Source organism: Leucopleurus acutus (genome assembly GCF_964270905.1).
Source record: "Leucopleurus acutus genome assembly, chromosome: 5".
NCBI lineage: Eukaryota > Metazoa > Chordata > Mammalia > Artiodactyla > Delphinidae > Leucopleurus > Leucopleurus acutus.
This window is the reverse complement of record NC_139147.1, coordinates 115,571,899-115,593,661: the sequence shown is the minus strand read 5'-3', so window position 1 is coordinate 115,593,661 and position 21,763 is coordinate 115,571,899. Positions and strand designations below refer to the sequence as shown.

Genomic DNA, 21,763 nt, shown 5'->3' with positions numbered 1-21,763 from the left:
AGAGTAAAACATCACAGGTGTATACAGCAATGTGTGTGTTTCAATGTATATATGAATGCATGTATGTGGACATATTCCTTATCACTGCTTTCTTTCTACATAAATATTTGCAATATATTTTATTTATTCTACATGTTCCATAACAATATAAAGATCACTAATACTAACAGATGCATATCTATCTTATATTTTTAAACATAAACGTCAACCTTCAGCATTTAAAATTCACTCTTCACTTTTAGTTACGAAAAAAAAAAGGAGTGCACCTGTTCGGTTGTAATCTGTACTGCAGCATGAACTGGCATACTATAGCTTGGTCCCGCTCTTCCAGAGCCCCAACCACTTTCCAAACTGAATCCTAAAGCTATAATTTACAAAATGAAAAGAATAAAATCACCAAATGAAATAAATTATCTTTTAGTAAATAGCTTTTAAAGCTTGTCTAATAAGCTGAATTTAAAATTCCCTTAATATGTGTTTTAAAAATTTTAAAACTAAATCTGCTAGGTTATTCAAAAACTACATTAAAAGAATTCCACATTATCTAAACAAACTTTTGAAAAACAAATAATACTTTTTCATTCTCTATTGGGAGATTCTTATTGTCTGTAACTTATTAAAGAGAATGTTTAAAATCAGGGATTTCCAGATATTATCACTGGGGGAAGTTAGGGGAGGGACCTCCTTGCACATTTTTCTGTGTATGTGTGCAACCTCCTATGAATCTATAGTTATTTCAAAATAAAGAGAAAAAAAATTCAAGTATTTCCTTAAAAAGATTCCTAACAAAAGAACTTGGAGCCTTCAGCACTAATTAATTTAGCCACCCAAATTCAAGGTATTACTTAAGAGAATAAATGTTTTACAATTCCAGCATCTTAACAATATCACAATAATAGCAGGTTAAACCCTGAACTTACTTTTTGGTGCAGGACCCAATTTAAATCCATGTTTCTTCAACTGATCTAAAACTGCTTTTCTATTTTCTTCTTTTCCCCAAAAAGTCATATGCAAAGGCATGGTAAAAGCATTGTTTGCACCAAAAGGAACTACCCTATTATAATTAAGAAAGAAAAAAAAAAAGAGAAATTAGAAGTGTTATTTTTTTACATTTAAGTCTCATTAAAAATCTTGTTAAATAACTGCCACATTCGAATTCTGCATGCAAGCAAAACAGAAAGGAACTAACTGAGCAGACTAGAAAGAAAACGGACAAGGACTAGGACCAACAATAACGAGAAGAAAAGGCAGTTTTTAGGACCAGAATGCCAGAAGAAACTCAGGTGAGGTAAAAGTGTTTAAATGCATAGTTAGCCTATTACCAAGATCATAAGATAGGTAAAATAGCAAGTTTAATTCAGAAGGCAGAGCTTCCACTAACAGAACCACTGAGTTTAGCAACCCATTCTGGGAGCATGGGGAAGGATTTCCAAGAACTATTTCTGATCCAGGATTCACTGAAAGTTTACTCTCAATATCTGAAAAACTTGATGAACTGAGGAAGGAGAAAACAAGTAAACAAGTGAGAAGACACTGCTAAATATTTATCTTCCAAACTCACCTTTTAATATCCTAAATATATCTAATACACTAATATACTAAAATTGAGGTCACAGACACAAACGCATAAAAGAGAAAATGTAACCAAAGAGACTGGGAGATTTAAAAAAGGAACAGGTGGTAGAACTAAGAAGGTATAGGCCTAGATAATGCAACAGTGCTACTTATCTCCAATCAAATGACGTCATGTGGAAATAAGTATCCTGCATTACCAGATCTTCCATTTATCAAGAGAAATATTTATAAATAATTTTGTATAATTAGGGGAAAATTAATACGCATAAAATGTAGAATGTCCAGATATTCGAATATCGGAAATAACTGAAAAAAAAAATTAAACACTGTGTAGGCAAAACCAAACTCATGTACATCTGATCACAGGCTATCAGCTTACAACCTGATTTAAACAAACACTTCCAAACTTCTCAAATCAATGCACTAAAAGGCTTTTTAAAAAGCTTTTTTCTTAAAAGATGGTGTGGACTTTCTAATATTTGAACCAAAGTCTATTTTTCTCCATGGTAATAATTTACCAGGAAAGTGAGGGAACAGCTATTTGATGGCTAGGGTAGTGCAGGCAGATGAAAGAAGAATTAAAACATTTATTGAATGCATACTAAAGGTATAGCAACAAAAGTCGTCAGGGCAACTTTACATACCCTTACATTCAAAGATCACTACAACTCACAATTATTAAAACTGAACTCCAAAAGTGCATTACCCTTCAACTTGAGCCAATTTGTTGTCCATGATATAGGCCAAGGCAGCTGCAAGATCTTTCTTTATATGGCCGACCTGATTTCCATTCACATTGTTTACTTTAATTGCATTCTTATCATAAGGGTTATCGGGTTCTCGTTGTAATGCAACCATTTCATTATTATTAACCTAATAAAGATAATAAACAGATATTATTATAAATAATAAACATATAATGATACCTTTCTTCATCATACTTTATCTGGGATTTCCATTCATTTTTTAATGCTTACTGAATAACACCACATGTAAGAAATGCACATTTTCTTGGACTCATATTTCTATAAAAATATTAACATATTTTATAATAATTCTTTTACAATATTTTCCTAATTTATATTCATTGGAAGTTAACAAATCCTTGAGATATAAAAAATACAATCAAAACTAACAGATGCACATTATCTAAAATTATTCAACATTATAACTTCGAAAACAGGTAATCTCTTGAGTGCCTACTATGGGCCACACATTGTTCTAAGTACATTACATAGACTGACTTTTAAAACTGTCACAACCCTTTTGGTAGGTGTTATCGTTATCTCCATTTTACAGATGAAGACACTAAAGCACAGAAAAGTTAAGTAACTTGCCCAAGGTCATAAAGTTAATAAGTAGCAGAGCTAGATCTGAATCCAGGCAGGCCGGCTCCTAAGCCTAAATTCTCCAGAATCTCAAAGGGTTAAAAGGCATTAATTAGAAGAGAGAATGGAACTGGAACAAGAAAATACATCCAGCCTTCAACTCATGCCATTATCTGATTCCACTTAATTAAAAATTGCCTGAGGGTGACATAATTGAAAATGGAAGAGTAAGGACTTCCAAAAATTCTCTCTTCCATAATAAAAGCAATGAAAAAACTGGCAAAAACTGTTTGAATCAACTTTTTCAGAACTCTGGAAACTAACCAAAGGGTTGTAGAAACCTGGGGAGTCTTAATTCAAGAAAACAGCTGAATATCAGTGCCCTAGTCTCATCTCCAGCTCTCGGTTACACGATAGCCTTTAAAAATAACAACCTGCTGCACTTCTTAGTACAGCCTAGCAGTTACCAGAGTGAGCACACTGGAGCAGAATTTCAAAGATTTATTCCTATCGAACTGTCATTATTTGACCTGTATGGTGGTTCCCTAGAAGACCCCCACTTGCAAAGCTGTTTCTATTTGACCTCTGAGCTTACTCAGTACATAAAACGTTCTCCCTTGGGTGGGTGTTTGTCAAAAACAATTTTACAGGCAGTGGGTAACAGCTAGGGCAAACAAAACAATAACCAAAGGGCTTAAGAGGAAAAAGCGGAGAATAAGATGTTCAAAGCTCCAACATATTCCTGGAAATCCAGAAGGCCAAATGCAAGCACAGGGCTGTATGCATACTCAGGGCTGTGAATATGTTCAGGAAAGACCTGAGAAGGTCTTAAGCTCTCACCTCTGGCTAAACTTGAAGCTCTGAACAGGCAGGAAATAAAGGCTAAGGCAGAGCTGTCAACTGCCAAGCTGAGGGTTGAAGGAGTGCCCCAAATGCACACAGATCCTCTCAGTAAAGACTGGGAAATGTACCGGTTCTAGTTCAGTCATTACCTGGCCACTAAGCTAACCAATACAGATATCAGTGGCCAGACACAACAAAGACTTTCACAGGGTTAATTTAGCAAAAGTTACTAAACAAACAACAATAACCAAAATCAGCAACAACCAATCCAGGGCAGAAGGAAGAATCTGATTTTTAGAGCTGCCAAATTATTTTTTTTTAAGCTCACATTCATCATCACATATAGGTATTTTTAGTAGAAGTATAGTTGATTTATACTATTGTTAGTTTCAGGTGTACAGCACAGTGATTCAGTTATACATGTATATAAGTACATACACATATACATATATACACATATAATTTATAGATATATATAAAATCTATTCTTTTTCAGATTCTTTCCACTTATAGGCTATTACAAAATATTGCATATAGTTTCCTGTTCTATACAGTAGGTCCTTCTTGGTTACATAGCAGTGTGTATATTTTATCCCAAACTCCTAATTTATCCATCCCCCCCATTCCCCCTTTGGTAACCATAAGTTTGTTTTCTATGTCTGTGGATCTATTTCTGTTTTGTAAATAATTTCATTTGTATTATTTTTTTAGGTTCCACATATAAGTGATATCATATGATATTTATCTTTCTCTGTCTGGCTTACTTCACTTATTATGATAATCTTTAGGTCCATCCATGTTGCTGCAAAGGGCATTATCTCATTCTCTTCTATGGCTGAGTAATATTCCATTGTATAGATATATCACATCTTTATCCATCCATCTGTTGATGGACACTTAGGTTGCTTCCATGTCTTGGCTATTGTAAATAGTGCTGCAATGAACATTGGTGTGCATAGATCTTTTTGAATTACAGTTTTCTCTGGATATATGCCCAGGAGTGGGATTACAGGATCATATGATTTAGAGTTGCTATATTATTTAAAACGTCTACTTTTCAACAACAAGAGAGACATGCAAAGAAACAAGAAAGTACAGCTCACACAAAGGAAAAAAACTATCAATCATCTACCCATAAGGAAGCACAGATGCTTGACCTACTAGAAAAAAACTTAAGTTTTAATTTTAAATATGTTCAAAGATCTAAAGCAAACCATGTCTGCAGAACTAAAGGAAAGCATGAGAACTATGTCTTGCCAAATAGAAATTCTGGAGTCAAAATGTACGTAGTTAACTAAAGTCTAAGATTCACTAGAGAGGCTCAAACATCAGATATGAGCAGGCAGAAGAAAGATCAAGGAAGTTGTTGACAGGTCAACTGAGACTATAACGTCTGAGGAACAGTTATAGTTTGAGGAACAGAAAGAAAAAAGAAAGATGAACAGATCCTGTGGGATAACAGCAAGCATACCAACACACACATGATGAGGGTCTCAGAAGGAGAGGAGAAAAAGAGGTAGAGAGAATATTTGAAGAAATAATAGCTAAAAACTTCCCAAATTTGATGAAAAAACATTAATCTACATATTTAAGAAGCTCAACAGGGCTTCCCTGGTGGCACAGTGGTTGGGAGTCCACCTGCTGATGTAGAGGACATGAGTTCGTGCCCCAGTCTGGGAGGATCCTACGTGCCATGGAGTGGCTGGGCCCGTGAGCCATGGCCGCTGGGCCTGCACATCCGGAGGTTGTGCTCCGCAACAGGAGAGGCCACAACAGTGAGCAGCCTGCATACCGCAAAAAAAAAAAAAAAAAAAAAGAAGCTCAACAAACTCCAAGTAAAAAAAACTCAAAGACATTCAAACCCAGACACATCAAAATCAAACTGTGGAAAGAACACTGAAAGCAACTGAGAGAAACAACTCATTACATACAGGGGATCCTCAATAAGATTAACATCTGATTTTTCATCAGAAACCATGGAGACCAGAATACAGTGGGATAACTTCTCAAAGTGCTAAAAGAAAAAAATTCGACCAAGAATTCTATATCTGGCAAAACTATCCTTCAAAAATAAAGAAGAAATTAAGAAGTTCCCAGATAAACAAAAACTGACAGAATCCATCACTAGCTGACCTACCCTACAAGAAATATTAAAAGACCTTCAGGCTGAAATCAAAGGCACTAGACAGTAACTTGAATCTACATGAAGAAATAAAAAGCACAGGTAAAGGTAATTACACAGGTAAATATAAAAGACAGTATAAAATTTTTTAGTTGTAACTTTTCCCTCCTATCTGATTTGAAAGGACATAATCATTATAAACCTGTATTGATGAACATATGATGTATATAAAGAATTAATCTGTATGAAAACAGCATAAAGAAGTAGGAAGGAAGACAACGGAACTACCTCAAAGCAAGGGTTTTATAAACAATTGAAATTAAGTTGCCATAAATCCAAACTAGATTCTTATGAATTAAGATGTTAGTAATTCCCAAGGGCAACTACTAAGAAAACAACTCAAAATATATAATAAAGAAACAACCAGGGAACTACTATGGTACACTAGGAAATATTTAACACAAAAGATTTAACACAAAAGAAGGCGGAAATGAAGGCCAGACCCAAGGGCCACATATTTTATGATTCCATTTACATGAAATGTCTAGAGTTAAGTAAATCCATAGAAACAGAACATAAATTGATGGATGCCATGGGCTAAGGGGAGAGAGTAATATGGAGTGATTACTAATGGGTACAGGGTTTTGGGAATGATGAAAATGTTTCGGAATCAGTGCAGATGGTTTTACAACCTTGTGAATATCTAAAAACCACTGAATTGTACACTTACAAATGATAAATTTTATGGTACGTGAATTACCTAAATTTTTTTAACTTCCTGAAAAATACACAGGAAACCTGCTTTAAACCTCTCCCAGCATCTGTTTACTGACTCAAGAGACTACAGCCTGACCAACCAGATTATCAGACAAATATTCCTCTCTAATAATTCTCTCTAATAATTCCTCTTTGAAGATATTCTGTGAGGCATAGCTCTGTTCTCTACCAGACCACCTCCCCATTGCCACTGCTTATAGCATGATCTTCGTTAAACCAGATATGCAAATTCCAGAAAATATATAACCAAAAAAAGTAGGGCAAAACGTTGAGACTATAAAAACAAAGAAAACATGATCCAAGCACATGACAAAAAAGGATATATTAGTAAAACAAGATTAAAATGACAACAAAAAGACAGAAATAGGACTAATTATAACAATACTTTTAGAATAGAATGGAAAAGAAATAATCTACTTTATTATAAAATAAAGATTTTGATGGGTCAAGACATAAAAAATGTAAACATAAGCAAATTGAAAACATTTTAAAAAAGTTAAAAATTAATAATGCCAATACTATATAACAAATCTTAGGTGATACAGCCAATGTCGTACTTTGAAGAACGTTTAAAAGATTAAAAACTTTTATTATTAACATTAAAATTAAGTGTTCGAATCAAGAATGCAAAAATAAAATAAAATAAAATGGACCTAAGGAAAACAGGATAACAGAATGTAAAAGAGAAATCAATGACCAAGGCAAGATGATAGATTGTTGTGCCAGGAGGAACCAAGATGGCGGAGTGGAAGGACATGCTCTCACTCCCTCCTGTGAGAACACCAGAATCACAGCTAGCTGCTGGACAATCATCGACAGAAGACACTGGAACTCACCAAAAAAAGATGCCCCACATCCAAAGACAAAGGAGGAGCCAAAATGAGATTGTAGGAGGGGCGCAATCACAGTAAAGTCAAATCCCATAACTGCTGGGTGGGTGACTCACAGACTGGAGAACACTTATTCCACAGAAGTCCACCCACTGCAGTGAAGGTTCTGAGCCCCCCATCAGGCTTCCCAACCTGGGGGTCCAGCAACTGGAGGAGGAATTCCTAGAGAATCAGACTTCGAAGGTTAGTGGGATTTGATTGCAGGACTTCGACAGGACTGGGGGAAACAGAGACTCCACTCTTGGAGGGCACACACAAAGTAGTGTGCGCATCGGGACCCAGGGGAAGGAGCAGTGACCCCATAGGAGACTGAACCAGACATACCTGCTAGTGCTGGAGGGTCTCCTGCAGAGGCAGGGGGTGGCTGTGGCTCACCGTGGGGACAAGGACACTGGCGGCAGAAGTTCTGGTTAGTACTCCTTGGCGTGAGCCCTCTGGAGTCCGCCATTAGCCCCACCAAAGAGCCCAGGTAGGGTTCAGTGTTGGGTTGCCCCAGGCCAAACAACCAACAGGGAGGGAACCCAGCCCACCCATCAACAGTCAAGTGGAGTAAAGTTCTACTGAGCTCTGCCCACCAGAGCAACACCCAGCTCTACACACCACCAGTCCCTCTCATCAAGCCTCTTAGCTAGCCTCATCCACCAGAGGGCAGACAGCAGAAGCAAGAAGAACTACAATCCTGCAGCCTCTGGAACAAAAACCACATTCACAGAAAGATGAAAAGGCAGAGGGCTATATACCAGATGAAGGAACAAGATAAAACCCCAGAAAAACAACTAAATGAAGTGGAGATAGGCAACCTTCCAGAAGAGGAATTCAGAATGATAGTGAAGATGATCCAGGACCTCGGAAAAAGAATGGAAGCAAAGATCGAAAAGATGCAAGAAATGTTTAACAAAGACATCGAAGAATTAAAGAACAAAAAAACACAGATGAACAATAAAATAAATGAAAACTACACTAGAAGGAATCAAGAGCAGGATAACTGAGGCAGAAGAATGGATAAGTGACCTAGAAGACAGAACGGTGGAATTCACTGCTGCGGAACAGACTAAAGAAAAAAGAATGGAAATAAACGAAGACAGACTAAGAGACCTCTGGGACAACATTAAATGCAACAACATTCGCATTATAGGGGTCCCAGAAGGAGAAGAGAGAGAGAAAGGACCAGAGAAAATATCTGAAGAGATTATAGTCGAAAACTTCCCTAACATGGGAAAGGAAATAGCCACCCAAGTCCAGGAAGCGCAGAGAGTCCCATACAGGATAAACCCAAGGAGAAACACGCCGATGCACAGAGTAATTAAATTGGCAAAAATTAAAGACAAAGAAAAATTATTGAAAGCAGCAAGGGAAAAACGACAAATAACATAAAAGGGAACTCCCATAAGGTTAACAGCTGATTTCTCAGCAGAAACTCTACAAGCCAGAAGGAAGTGGCATGATATACTTAAAGTGATAAAAGGGAAGAACCTACAACCAAGATTACTCTACCTGGCAAGGATCTCATTCAGATTCGATGAGGAACCAAAAGCTTTACAGGCAAGCAAAAGCTAAGAGAATTCAGCACCACCAAACCAGCTCTACAACAAACGCTAAAGGAACTTCTCTAAGTGGGAAACACAAGACAAGAAGAGGACCTACAAAAACAAACCCAAAACAATTAAGAAAATTGTAATCAGAACATACATAGAGATAATCACCTTAAATGTGAATGGATTAAATGTTCCAACCAAAAGACATTCAGGCTTGCTGAAAGGATACAAAAACAAGACCCATATATATGCTGTCTACAAGAGACCCACTTCAGACCTAGGGACACATACAGAATGAAAGTGACGGGATGGAGATGGAAAAAGATATTCCATGCAAATAGAAATCAAAAGAAAGCTGGAGTAGCAATACTCATATCAAATAGACTTTAAAATAAAGAATGTTACAAGAGACAAGGAAGGACACTACATAATGATCAATCCAAGAAGAAGATATAACAATTATAAATACATATGCACCCAACAAAGGAGCACCTCAATACATAAGGCAACAGCTAACAGCTCTAAAAGAGGAAATCGACAGTAACACAATAATAGTGGGGGACTTCAACACCTCACTTACACCAATGGACAGATCATCCAAAATGAAAATAAATAAGGAAACACAAGCTTTAAATGATACAACAGACCAGATAGATTTAATTGATATTTATAGGACGTTCCATCGAAAAACAGCACATTACACTTTCTTCTCAAGTGCGTATGGAATATTCTCCAGGATAGATCACATCTTGGGTCACAAAGCAAGCCTCAGTAAATTTAAGAAAACTGAAATCATATCAAGCATCTTTTCTGACGAAAACGCTATGAGATTAGAAATCAATTACAGGGAAAAAAAACCGTAAAAAACACAAACACATGGAGGCTAAACAATACATTACTAAATAACCAAGAGATTACTGAAGAAATCAAAGAGGAAATCAAAAAATACATAGAGACAAATGACAGTGAAAACACGAAGATCCAAAAACTATGGGATGGCAGAGCGGCTGGGCCTGTGAGCCATGGCTGCCAGGCCTGCGCGTCCAGAGCCTGTGCTCCACAACAGGAGAGGCCACAACAGTGAGAGGCCCGCGTACCGCAAAAAACAAACAAACAAAACCTATGGGATGCAGCAAAAGCAGTTTTGAGAGGGAAATTTATAGCTATACAAGCCTACCTCAAGAAACAAGAAAAATCTCAAATATACAATATAACCTTACACCTAAAGGAACTAGAGAAAGAAGAACAAACAAAACCCAAAGTTAGCAGAAGGAAAGAAATCATAAAGATCAGAGCAGAAGTAAATGAAATAGAAAAGAAGAAAACAATAGCAAAGATCAATAAAACTAAAAGCTGGTTCTCTGAGGATAAACAAAATTGATAAACCATTAGCCAGACTCATCAAGAAAAAGAGGGAGAGGACTCAAATCAATAAAATTTGAAATGAAAAAGGAGAAGTTACAACAGGCACCACAGAAATACAAACCATCCTAAGAGACTACTACAAGCAACTCTATGCCAATAAATTGGACAACCTGGAAGAAATGGACAAATTCTTAGAAAGGTATAAACTTCCAAGACTGAACCAGGAAGATATAGAAAATATGAACAGACCAATCACAAGTAATGAAATTGAAACTGTCATTAAAAATCTTCCAACAAACAGAAGTCCAGGACCAGATGGCTTCACAGGTGAATTCTATCAAATATTTAAAGAGCGAACACCCATCCTTCTCAAACTCTTCCAAAGAACTGCAGAGGAAGGAACACTCCCGAACTCATTCCATGAGGCCACCATCACCCTGATCCCAAAACCAGACAAAGATACTGCAAAAAAAGAAAATTACAGATCAGTATCACTCATGAATATAGATGCAAAAGTCCTCAACAAAATACTAGCAAACAAAATCCAACAACACATTAAAAGGATCATACACCATGCTAAAGTGGGATTTATCCCAGGGATGCAAGGATTCTTCAATGTAAGGAAATCAATCAATGTGATACACCATATTAACAAATTGAAGAATAAAAACCATATGGTCATCTCAATAGATGCAGAAAAAGCTTCTAAAAAATTCAACATCCACTTATGATAAAAACTCTACAGAAAGTGGGCATAAAGGGAACCTACCTCAACATAATAAAGGCCATATACGACAAACCCACAGCAAACATCATTCTCAATGGTGAAAAATTGAAAGCATTTCCTCTAACATCAGGAACATGACAAGGATGTCCACTCTCACCGCTATCATTCAACATAGTTTTGGAAGTCCTAGCCACAGCAATCAGAGAAGAAAAAGAAATAAAAGGAATACAAATTGGAAAAGAAGAAGTAAAACTGTCTCTGTTTGCAGATGTCATGTTACTATACATAGAGAATCCTAAAAATGCCACCAGAAAACTACTAGAGTTAATCAATGTATTTGGTAAAATTGCAGGATACAAGATTAATGCACAGAAATCTCTTGCATTCCTATACACTAATGATGAAAAATCTGAAAGAGAAATTAAGGAAACACTCCCATTTACCAATGCAACAAAAAGAATAAAATAACTAGGCATAAACCTACCTAGGGAGACAAAAGACCTGTATGCAGAAAACTATTAGACAGTGATGAAAGAAATTAAAGATAATACCAACAGATGGAAAGATATACCATGTTCTTGGATTGGAAGAATCAATATTGTGAAAATGACTATACTACCGAAAGCAATCTACAGATTGAATGCAATCCCTATCAAATTACCAATGGCATTTTTTATGGAACTAGAACAAAAAATCTTAAAATTTGTATGGAGACACAAAGGACCCCGAATAGCCAAAGCAGTCTTGAGGGAAAAAACCGAGCTGGAGGAATCAGACTCCCTGACTTCAGACTATACTACAAAGCTACAGTAATCAAGACAATATGGTACTGGCACAAAAACAGAAACATAGATCAATGGAACAAGATAGAAATCCCAGAGATAAACCCACGCACCTATGGTCAACTAATCTATGACAAAGGAGGCAAGGATATACAATGGAGAAAAGACAGTCTCTTCAATAAGTGGTGCTGGGAAAACTGAACAGCTACATGTAAAAGAATGAAATTAGAATACTCCCTAACACCATACACAAAAATAAAGTCAAAATGGGTTAGAGACCTAAAAATAAGACTGGACACTATAAAACTCTTAGAGGAACACATAGGAAGAACACTCTTTGACATAAATCACAACAAGATCTTTTTTGATCCACCTCCTAGAGTAATAGAAATAAAAAGAAAAATGAACAAATGGGACCTAATGAAACTTAAAAGCTTTTGCAAAGCAAAGGAAACCATAAATAAGACGAAAAGACAACCCTCCGAATGGGAGAAAATATTTGCAAAGGAATCAATGGACAAAGGTTTAATCCCAAAATGTATAAACAACTCATGCAGCTCAATATTAAAGAAACAAACAACCCAATCCAAAAATGTGCGGAAGACCTTAATAGACATTTCTCCAAAGACATACACATGGCCAAGAAGCACAGGAAAAGCTGCTCAACATCACTAATTATTAGAGAAATGCAAATCAAAATTTCAATGAGGTATCACTTCACACCAGTTAGAATGGGCTTCATAAGAAAATCTACAAACAAATGCTGGAGAGGGTGTGGAGAAAAGGGAACCCTCTTGCACTATTGGTGGAAATGTAAATTGATACAGCCACTATGGAGAACAGTATGAAGGTTCCTTAAAAAGTAAAAATAGAATTACCATATGATCCAGCAATCCCACTACTGGGCATATACCCAGAGAAAACCATAATTCAGAAAGACACATGCACCCCAATGTTCATTGCAGCACTATTTACAATAGCCAGGTCATGGAAGCAACCTAAATGCCCAACGACAGATGAATGGATAAAGAAGATGTGGTACATATATACAATGGAATATTACTCAGCCATAAAAAGGAACAAAACTGAGTCATTTTTTGAGATGTGGATGGATCTAGAGACTGTCATACAGAGTGAAGTAAGTCAGAATGAGAAAAACAAATATTGTATATTAACACATGTATGTGGAACCTAGAAAAATGGTATAGATGAACCGGTTTACAGGGCAGAAGTTGAGACACAGATGTAGAGAACAAATGTATGGACACCAAGGTGGGAAAGCCGCAGGGGTGTGGGGATGGTAGTGTGCTGAATTGGGCGATTGGGATTGACAAGTATACACTGATGTGTATACAACTGATGACTAATAAGAACCTGCTGTATAAAAAAATTAAAAATTTAAAAAAAAGAAATGATAATCATAAAAAAATCCAAGAAAAATTACTTGAAAAGATGAAACAGATAAATCTCTATCAAGGCTAATGAATAAAAAATAAGAAGAGACACAAATACATAACACAAACAGTGAAAAGAGGAATACAACCATAAACACAGTTGAAACAGTTTTACATGTATGACTACTATGCAAATTCCGTGGCAATAAGTTTGAAAATATAAATGGATGCTTTTCTTTAAAAATATGAATTGCCAAAATTGACTCAAGACGTATCTGAATTATGGTGAGTTTGAATGAAGCCAGACTTAAAAAGTACACACTATATGATTCAATGTATATGAAGCTCTAGGGTATTCCCTGGCAATCCAGTGCTTAGGACTCCGTGCTTCCACCACAGAGGGTACGGGTTCAATCCCTAGTCAGGGAACTAAGGTCTCACATTTCTGCATGCCGCGTGGTGCAGCCAAAAAAAAAAGTATATGAAGCTCTAGAATAAGCTAAACTACAGTGATAGAAATCAGACTGGTGGTTCTTCAGGCAGAGGCAGGGATGAAGGACTGCAACAGAATACAAGAGAACTTTAGAGGTAATGGAAATGATCTATATGTTGATGGGGTGGTGATGATCAGGTATATATCTTTGTTAAAACTCTGAGAATCATACACTTCAAATGCTTGCATTTATAAATATATATATATATATATAAATCACATCTCAATAAAACAGAAAAAAGTTGAAAATAATAAAAAGCATGCAAAGATAAATACCTCAATTTTTATTACAAGATTTCTGTCAGTTATGAACTCGAAAACATCAACAAGGAAAAGTACAATAAAGATCTGTATTTACATGAAAAGATATTCCTAACATTTTACTTTAGAAAAGGTGATTACTATAGTAGACATAATATGATCCTTTTTTTTTTTTTTCTTTTTGCAGTACGCGGGCCTCTCACTGCTGTGGCCTCTCCCGCTGCGGAGCACAGGCCCCAGACGCACAGGCTCAGCGGCCATGGCTCATGGGCCCAGCCACTCCGCGGCATGTGGGATCCTCCCGGACCGGGGCTCGAACCCGCGTCCCCTGCATCGGCAGGCGGACTCTCAACCACTGCACCACCAGGGAAGCCCTGATCCTCATTTTTATTAATATATAATATGATTTAAAGTCACATGTATATTTTCTCAGAGTAAAGCGTGGAGGACATAACAACATAAGTTGTGATTCTGGATTCAGGCAGAGTTGATACTTTTTCTTTTAGCCATTTTAAAATAATAAATGTGTATTACTTATAAAATAAATAATATACATTTTGTAAAATAAAAAAATTAACAATTAGTTTTAATCAGCTCATCACATTTGTATTAGCTTACCAGTGTCACAGAAATTATTCTAAGATCAACAAATAGTGATAGTTCTAAGATCAATAACAAGCATGATCTAATATTTCACAATGGATTAAAATAATTTAAAAACAATGTTACATTTTGAAAATATTTCACAAATCCAAAATAGGAAAATTCCGAAATGAATATGAGAGCTAGAGAACAGATGGATATATGAACTGAGAACTGACAGATTTCAGGAAAAAATTAGAAAAGAAAAACTATTTCAGAATTAAAGAATAAAGTAGAAAGAACACAAAAGTGAACAGATCTTGTAAAAAACATGGTAAGGGAAATAAATGATGAAAAACAGAAAAGTAAAAAAATATGATAAAAAGGATTTCAGAGGAACAGGCATTTACATATGGCATACGTATACGCAGAGATGTAATACCGAGAGAACAGAATGGAGTCCTCTGAAGAAAAACAAGCTCTGAAACAAAACAAACACCTAAAACCATAATTAAGGCTTCCCTCGTGGCGCAGTGGTTGAGAGTCCACCTGCCAATGCAGGGGACACGGGTTCGTGCCCCGGTCTGGGAAGATCCCACATGCCGCGGAGCGGCTGGGCCCGTGAGCCATGGCCGCTGAGCCTGCGCGTCCGGAGCCTGTGCTCTGCAACGGGAGAGGCCACAACAGTGAGAGGCCCGCGTACCGCAAAAACAAACAAACAAACAAAAAAACATAATTAAAGTTTTCTGAAATAGAAGAAAATGAAGTTACAGAACAGTCAACACTAAGACATTGCCTAATGAAACTTTTGGACTTTCAAGATAAGGAAAAATATCCTTTAGTTATCCAAGCAAAATAATTCCAATTGATCTACATGGGAGAGAAATCATATTGGCATCAGAATTTTAACCAGCAACATGTTATACAACACCAAGATATTATGGAGAGAAAATATGGATCAAGGATTTTATATTCAACCAAATTGTCCTTGAAGCATATAAGTACCACAAGTACAAACAATAAAACTCAGGAAATATTGTTCCTTCCTAAGGAATCTCCTAGACAACACACTTCAGACAACCATAAAATGACCTGAGAAGCTCTAATATTACAAAGAAAATATGAGAGAATAAAACACTAGACAATTCTTTCCCAAGGAATCTCCCACAAAATATACTTCAGACAACCAAAAAATGATCTGAGAAGCTTCGCCATAAGAAAAATATGGGGGAATTGAAGAACTGGTAAATCCAACTTTCCATAGAACAATATATGCAGTTTCTGCAATAAATCAATGACATGAAACAAAGAGCAGGGAGGTGACTTACATAACAACCAAAGGTACTATTATTAACTTGTTTTGATCCTGATTCAAACAAATTAACAATAAAAAGGCATTTTTAAACAATTAAGAAAACTGATTATGTATTAGTTATAGAATGTAATAGAGAATTATTATTAATTTTGTTAAGTACAACGATGTAAGAAAATGCCTGAATTTTTTTAGAGATACACACTTATATGTTGTAAAGTGATACAGCTGGAATATTTAATACCCAAGAAAAAGAGAAAAAGTGATGAAGCTAATCTGCAAAAAACTTGTTAACTACTGAATCTGGATCATGGGTATATGGAAGTTTACTGTATTATTCTTCTTTTATGCATGTCTGAAATTTTTCATAATTAAAAAAATAAAGCTAGAGATGTATCATCCAGATAACACAGAGGCATACTAGACAACCATGACAAAGACAACTGCTTTCTCTATCTTTGTCTCTGTTCTCTTCTCTCTCTCACACACACACACACACACACACACAATGCAGAGAATAGAGATACAAAAAGATAAACACAGGAAGAAAAAAAAGTACCTAAAAATAGACAATTCCCTTATCTAGTATGAATTGATCTTCCTAAATTAAAAATATTAAAGTGTAGAAATGTGCTAAGGGACAGGAGAGGAGAAAGCAATGGACTGACTTGGAAGTCATTTTGCAAATGTACCACATAGTATCTGTGCTTTTTGAGCAAATCATTTAACCTTCCTGAGCTTCACTTCTATAAGGGGATAATAGATGTCCTATCTACCTCAGAGACACTGTAATGATCAAATGAGACCATACAGGAAATAATGCTTTGTATATTATAACCATGATATAAAGTAAAAGAATATTAATAATTAGGTATTCGTTATCTCTTGCCCAGATATATTTCAATTAAATATTTACTGCATATATCACCTTCTAATCCTTATTTTCTACGTAAATAACATATCATATCACTTTAACTTAATATCTAATGTTATACTCACTACTCCTGTGTAATAGCGTAGTCCAACTACATGACCTCTCAAAGTTCCAAATAAAACTGAATCTAGCTCTTCATCGCTCGTTAGGAAATCATCTGGAGGAATAATATCTTGGAATTCAAAACGAGGAAAGAAAGTTGGATATGAGAGGCGTGGAAAATTTCCATGGACTCCATACTGGACAGTCTGCAAGTACTTCCAAACAGGATCTCTATTAAAAAAACAAAAAACAACAACAACAACAAAAAAATCACACACACAGAAAAACAATACAATATTTAACCAAATATTTCTCAAAGACCATACCATATTTAAAGGCCAATTGTTTTCTCACATTTTACTTCAACAGATTAAATCTTATGTGGGAAGTGCTGTATAAAGATTAATCGCGTTCCTCTGGTTAAAGCAAGAATTGGAGTGGCGGACGTTTCTAGAAACCCTACCTGTTCAATAATGTGTCTTCTACCCTGAGGTATTCAAAGTGAAAACCCCAATAAGGGTTCACAAATCTCTTTCCTAGTCTGCATCACCTACTTAAACTGAAATATATGTGATGTCTGTAACTAATTATACACCAAAATCTCAATACATCTTGAGCTAGAAGAGACTTGAAAACACTGAACTTTTTTACACGAAGCCATTTATAGCTTTACAAATAATACATCCAGCAACCACTATTTTAATTCCCTTCGACTAGAACCCTTATTTTATTCAGGTATCCTAACGGTGCCATCATGGGAAGCTGACCTCAAGCCCCCGACTCCCGTTGGTTTAAGGGTAACCTCAACCCCCCGATGGAGAATTGTTTCCGGAACGGGTATGTAAACCAATTTGGACAAAAAGTAAGAGGAAGTCGGCTGGGAGACTTCCAGGAAGCTTCTACTTTGCTAAGAACGGAGAGAAGCTATTTCCCCTGCGTTCTACTTGCACGTCACGCGTCCTGCTTCTGGCTCCTCTGCAGATATGCATTTGCACGTCTGTGCATACACATCAATTGTGAGGTGCTTGGGGACAGGGGCTGTCTTACCCGGCCCTTTCGGCCGAGCACAATGCCCGGCGCACAGTGGGTATCTCGTGGGTGTTTTGTGGAATAAAGCACAGGGCGAGAAGAGACCCCGGCTAAGGAGTGGAGCTTAGAGCCCCAGGCCCCGTACAGCCCTTGACAGAGATTTCCCCAAGGCCCTGGCAAGAGACTCGCCTGAGAAGCCTCCCCTCGCCCGCGAAGACTCTGCATTTATTTCTCCCGCGGCTATAGGAGCCGCCAGCGGGACGAACGCCAGCTGCGCAGCTCGCAAGGGGAACGCGAAGGAAACGCGGGGAAGGTCAGGTTCATCTGGGGACGCGGCCACGCCGTTACCCTCGGCGCCCCACCCCCTCCGCCCCCTTCACCCCCTTCACCTCTTGAACATCCAGGACATGGCGCTGAGTGGATGACGAGGGGTACTTAGGCGCCCGGTTTCGTTCTCGAGCCGCCTGGATAAGCCTCCTTCCAGGCCCCGGGGCCGAAAAGCCTGGCACAGGTTCCGAGGGCCGAAGCAAGAGCGCGCTTCGGCAAAGTAAGACGCAGCGAGCCGAGCCAGACGTCGACGCCGTCTCCTTCCAGCAGCAATGTGAGAGGCCAGCGACGCTTTGTGACTGGCACCCGGAACGTCCAATCCCGAGGAGGAGCCTACGGAGACCAACCAAGCAGAGCACAGAAGGGTGAGCAACTCCGCCCCGCGCAGCGATTCAAAGACGGGAGGAGGGGGTCCCGGCTGCAGGGGCGGTTCCATCCGGGTTCTTCCCCACCCCCAAGGCAGGGGCGAGGGAAAGCCACGCGGTTCGAGGAGCCCGCCTGCAGTGCACAGGGTGTACACGTTTCTGTTTGATTCCCCGACTCAATGAAAGGGCGACGCCTCTCCTTTCCGCTGTTTCCCTCAGGCCCTAAGCCAAGGCCCCATTCTTCAGGTCCTACCACCATCCTGCCTCTAATTTTCCCTTTATCTTATGGGACATGTGGTAGCGTCTTCCACTGCGTAAGCTCCTTTCCTTCGTTTATCTGCGGTGAATCCGGGTAGTTGCCCTCAAAATATGCATTTTCATACGAGCGAATCAATGAGCCACACCGGGTACAGAGAGCTTAATCGCAATTTAGATTTATGGCGTTCCCCCTCCGTCTCTCCATCTCTCCCTCTCCCCCTCTCCCACCACCCCCACCTTTTTGGGGGGGGGGGAATTTTCATTTCTACTAGAGGAAAGCCATAAAATGTGATGAGAGCACAAGAACCTTGTTGGTGGCAGCTGGAAGTGGCCCAGCCTCCCCTGAGGGCATGTGGCTGTCCCTGCAGGGTGGGAAGAAGCTGGTTTTCCTCGGGGAACTGTAGGGGTCGCTCCCGAGTGCTCCGTGGACGGCTTCTGAGAATCTGAGGAGACAGGAGAATTCAGCTTTGAGTGGGTGGGCCAGTTCGTCCTGCTGCCAGCCAAGGTGCTGGCAGGGCTGGTCTCTACGCCTTGGGAGCCTTGTGTAATACCTGGTGCAGCAACAGCACCGAGGTGAGAAGCTGGTGGTGGCCCTGGCCTGTGCTTAGGGCTAGGTGTTAACAGTCAAGAGGTGTGCAGGATTAAAGAGGAAATGTATTTGAGAAAGTGATTAGTATTGACCCTTGCCCTTCAAAGAGTGGTCCATTTCACACTTCCGTCAGCAGAGTAAGAGAGATGGTCAATGAAACAGTTTTTCAGGAGGCATTTGTTCACTATCTTAAACTATTCGATCTGTAAATATGAAGCTGCAGTAGAATGAGAAATAAAACTTTCAGCAACTTATTACTTCATCTCACTAAACAGAAGGAAGATGAAGGGAGTGGCATTTCAAGTTATTTTAGTTATTTTTAAAATTAATTATTTATTTTTGGCTGCGTTGGGTCTTTGATGCTGCATGCAGGCTCTCTCTAGCTGCAGCGAGCAGGGTCTAATCTTCGTTGCGGTTTGCAGGCTTCTCATTGCGGTGGCTTCTCTTGTTGCGGAGCACGGGCTCTAGGCGCGCGGGCTTCAGTAGTTGTGGTTCGCGGGCTCTAGAGCACAGGCTCAGTAGTTGGGGCGCATGGGCTTAGTTGCTCCGCGGCGTGTGGGATCTTCCCAGACCAGGGCTCGAACCCATGTTCCCTGCATTGGCAGGTGGATTCTTAACCACTGCACCACCAGGGAAGCCCCATTTTAGTTATTTTACTTTCTTCTGGAAGTATTATGAGGCAAATGGCAGTATAGTTCAATTTTGAATGTGCCAGATCTAAATAATTTCTTGAAAAATATGCCAGAAAATGCCCAAATTGAAAATGTTTTGTGTGTAAAGTTAATAAAGAAGTTGTGCTCGTCAGACTGAAAGATAAATTTCAAATCTGGCAATACCTATCAGGTAAACCTGACCCTTTCAAGACTTGAAACCTATGAATAATGACTATCCCATGGTTAAAGAATGTGGATTGAATGAAGTAAAAATTTGTTATTTAAAGTCAACATTTTTGTCCATATTGTCACTATTTTACATCTCAGATCTAGTAGCTGAACTTAAACTTGAATACTTTCATTTAATTGTTCTTTATTATTTTTAGTTTTAAAAAAGAAGTGCCATTTGTACTAGTTTGATTAAAATGTCACAACACTTACGAATTCAGACGGGAAAATGTTTTCTGAAAAATAAACATTTGTAACTGGAAAAAAGAGAAAGGGAACTGTACAGTGGCTTGTGTGTTGGACTGATGTGTAAGGAGGAGAGTGTCACAAAGAGGACAGTGAGGAAGATAAGGGCCAGATTACATAGAAACTTATGGTCTGTGGTAGAGTTTGTATTTTATGTTCAATGCAATAGAAATCCATTAAATGTTTTAAGCAGGAGAATGACAATCTAGATTAGGCTTTAAAAAATTCACTCTGTCAGCTCTGTGAGAATGGATTATAGGGAACAAGAACAGAAATGGAGAAACTGGTTAGTTGATAATTAGAAAACGATTGTGTCCAGGTAAGAGATGATGATAGCTTGGAACGGGGAGGTGATGAAGCTAAGATGACCAAAAGCGTTTACTGATGGATTTGGATATGGGAGCTGAGGGAGGGGAAGGCATAAAAAATTCCTCCAGCCAGCCACCCAACTACTAGTCATAAGCATGCTTTCTCATCCTCAACCCCCCTTTATGCAAATTAAACATGTCATTCCCCTGTTTGATGCTGTGAGCATGCAATCAAAAGAATGGCATGGGGACTTCCCTGGCGGTCCAGTGGTTAAGACTCCATGCTTCCACCGCAGGGGGCACATGTTCTATCCCTGGTCGGGGAACTAAGATCCCACATGCCTCACGGCATGGCCAAAAAAATAAAAGATAATAAAATTAAATTAAAAAATTTAAAAAACACAAAAGAATGGCATGTATGGCTTTTTATAATGTCTCCTACTTCCCACTCCTGTCACTTCCCAACCCACCCTGCCTATAATGGCCTTCACATACATAACCATAAGGCCATTCTCACATCCAACAAAATTAATAATCAATCCTTGATGTCTTCTAATAACGAGTTCATAGTCCAATTTTCACAATTGTCTCAAAAAATGTTCTTTAATAGTTTGTTAACAAAACTAGAATTTTGAAGCCCTTGGCAAAGAAAATAACTTAAGAGTCAGACTTTCCAAAATTCTGGCTTCAATACAAAAGCTTCCAAGTTTATGTCATAACTAATAGATTCTGGAAGGATATATGATGTTGTAAGAACCTGCTATTTTTTCAATTCATTCACCCAAAAGGAGATAGAGA

The 21,763-nt window shown here is 38.2% G+C and overlaps 1 protein-coding gene across 5 annotated transcripts in view; it reads right to left on the bottom strand.

The window, feature by feature from the left end:
- HLTF (helicase like transcription factor) overlaps window positions 1–18,570 on the bottom strand; it is a 59,820-nt gene extending 41,250 nt beyond the window's left edge. For 4 of the 5 annotated variants that reach the window (XM_082839197.1, XM_082839199.1, XM_082839198.1 and 1 more), the window contains exons 1-4: window positions 16,986–17,309; window positions 2,282–2,448; window positions 921–1,054; window positions 267–364 (exon numbers count right to left, since the gene is read on the bottom strand). In XM_082839197.1, coding sequence (XP_082695323.1) covers window positions 267–364; window positions 921–1,054; window positions 2,282–2,448; window positions 16,986–17,291 — 705 coding nt within the window. In that variant the 5' untranslated portion in view covers window positions 17,292–17,309. Of the gene's footprint in view, window positions 1–266; window positions 365–920; window positions 1,055–2,281; window positions 2,449–16,985; window positions 17,310–18,380 lie in introns of those variants that run through there. The other variant, XM_082839201.1, reaches the window with a different exon arrangement.
- Between the last annotated feature and the right edge of the window lie 3,193 nt (window positions 18,571–21,763).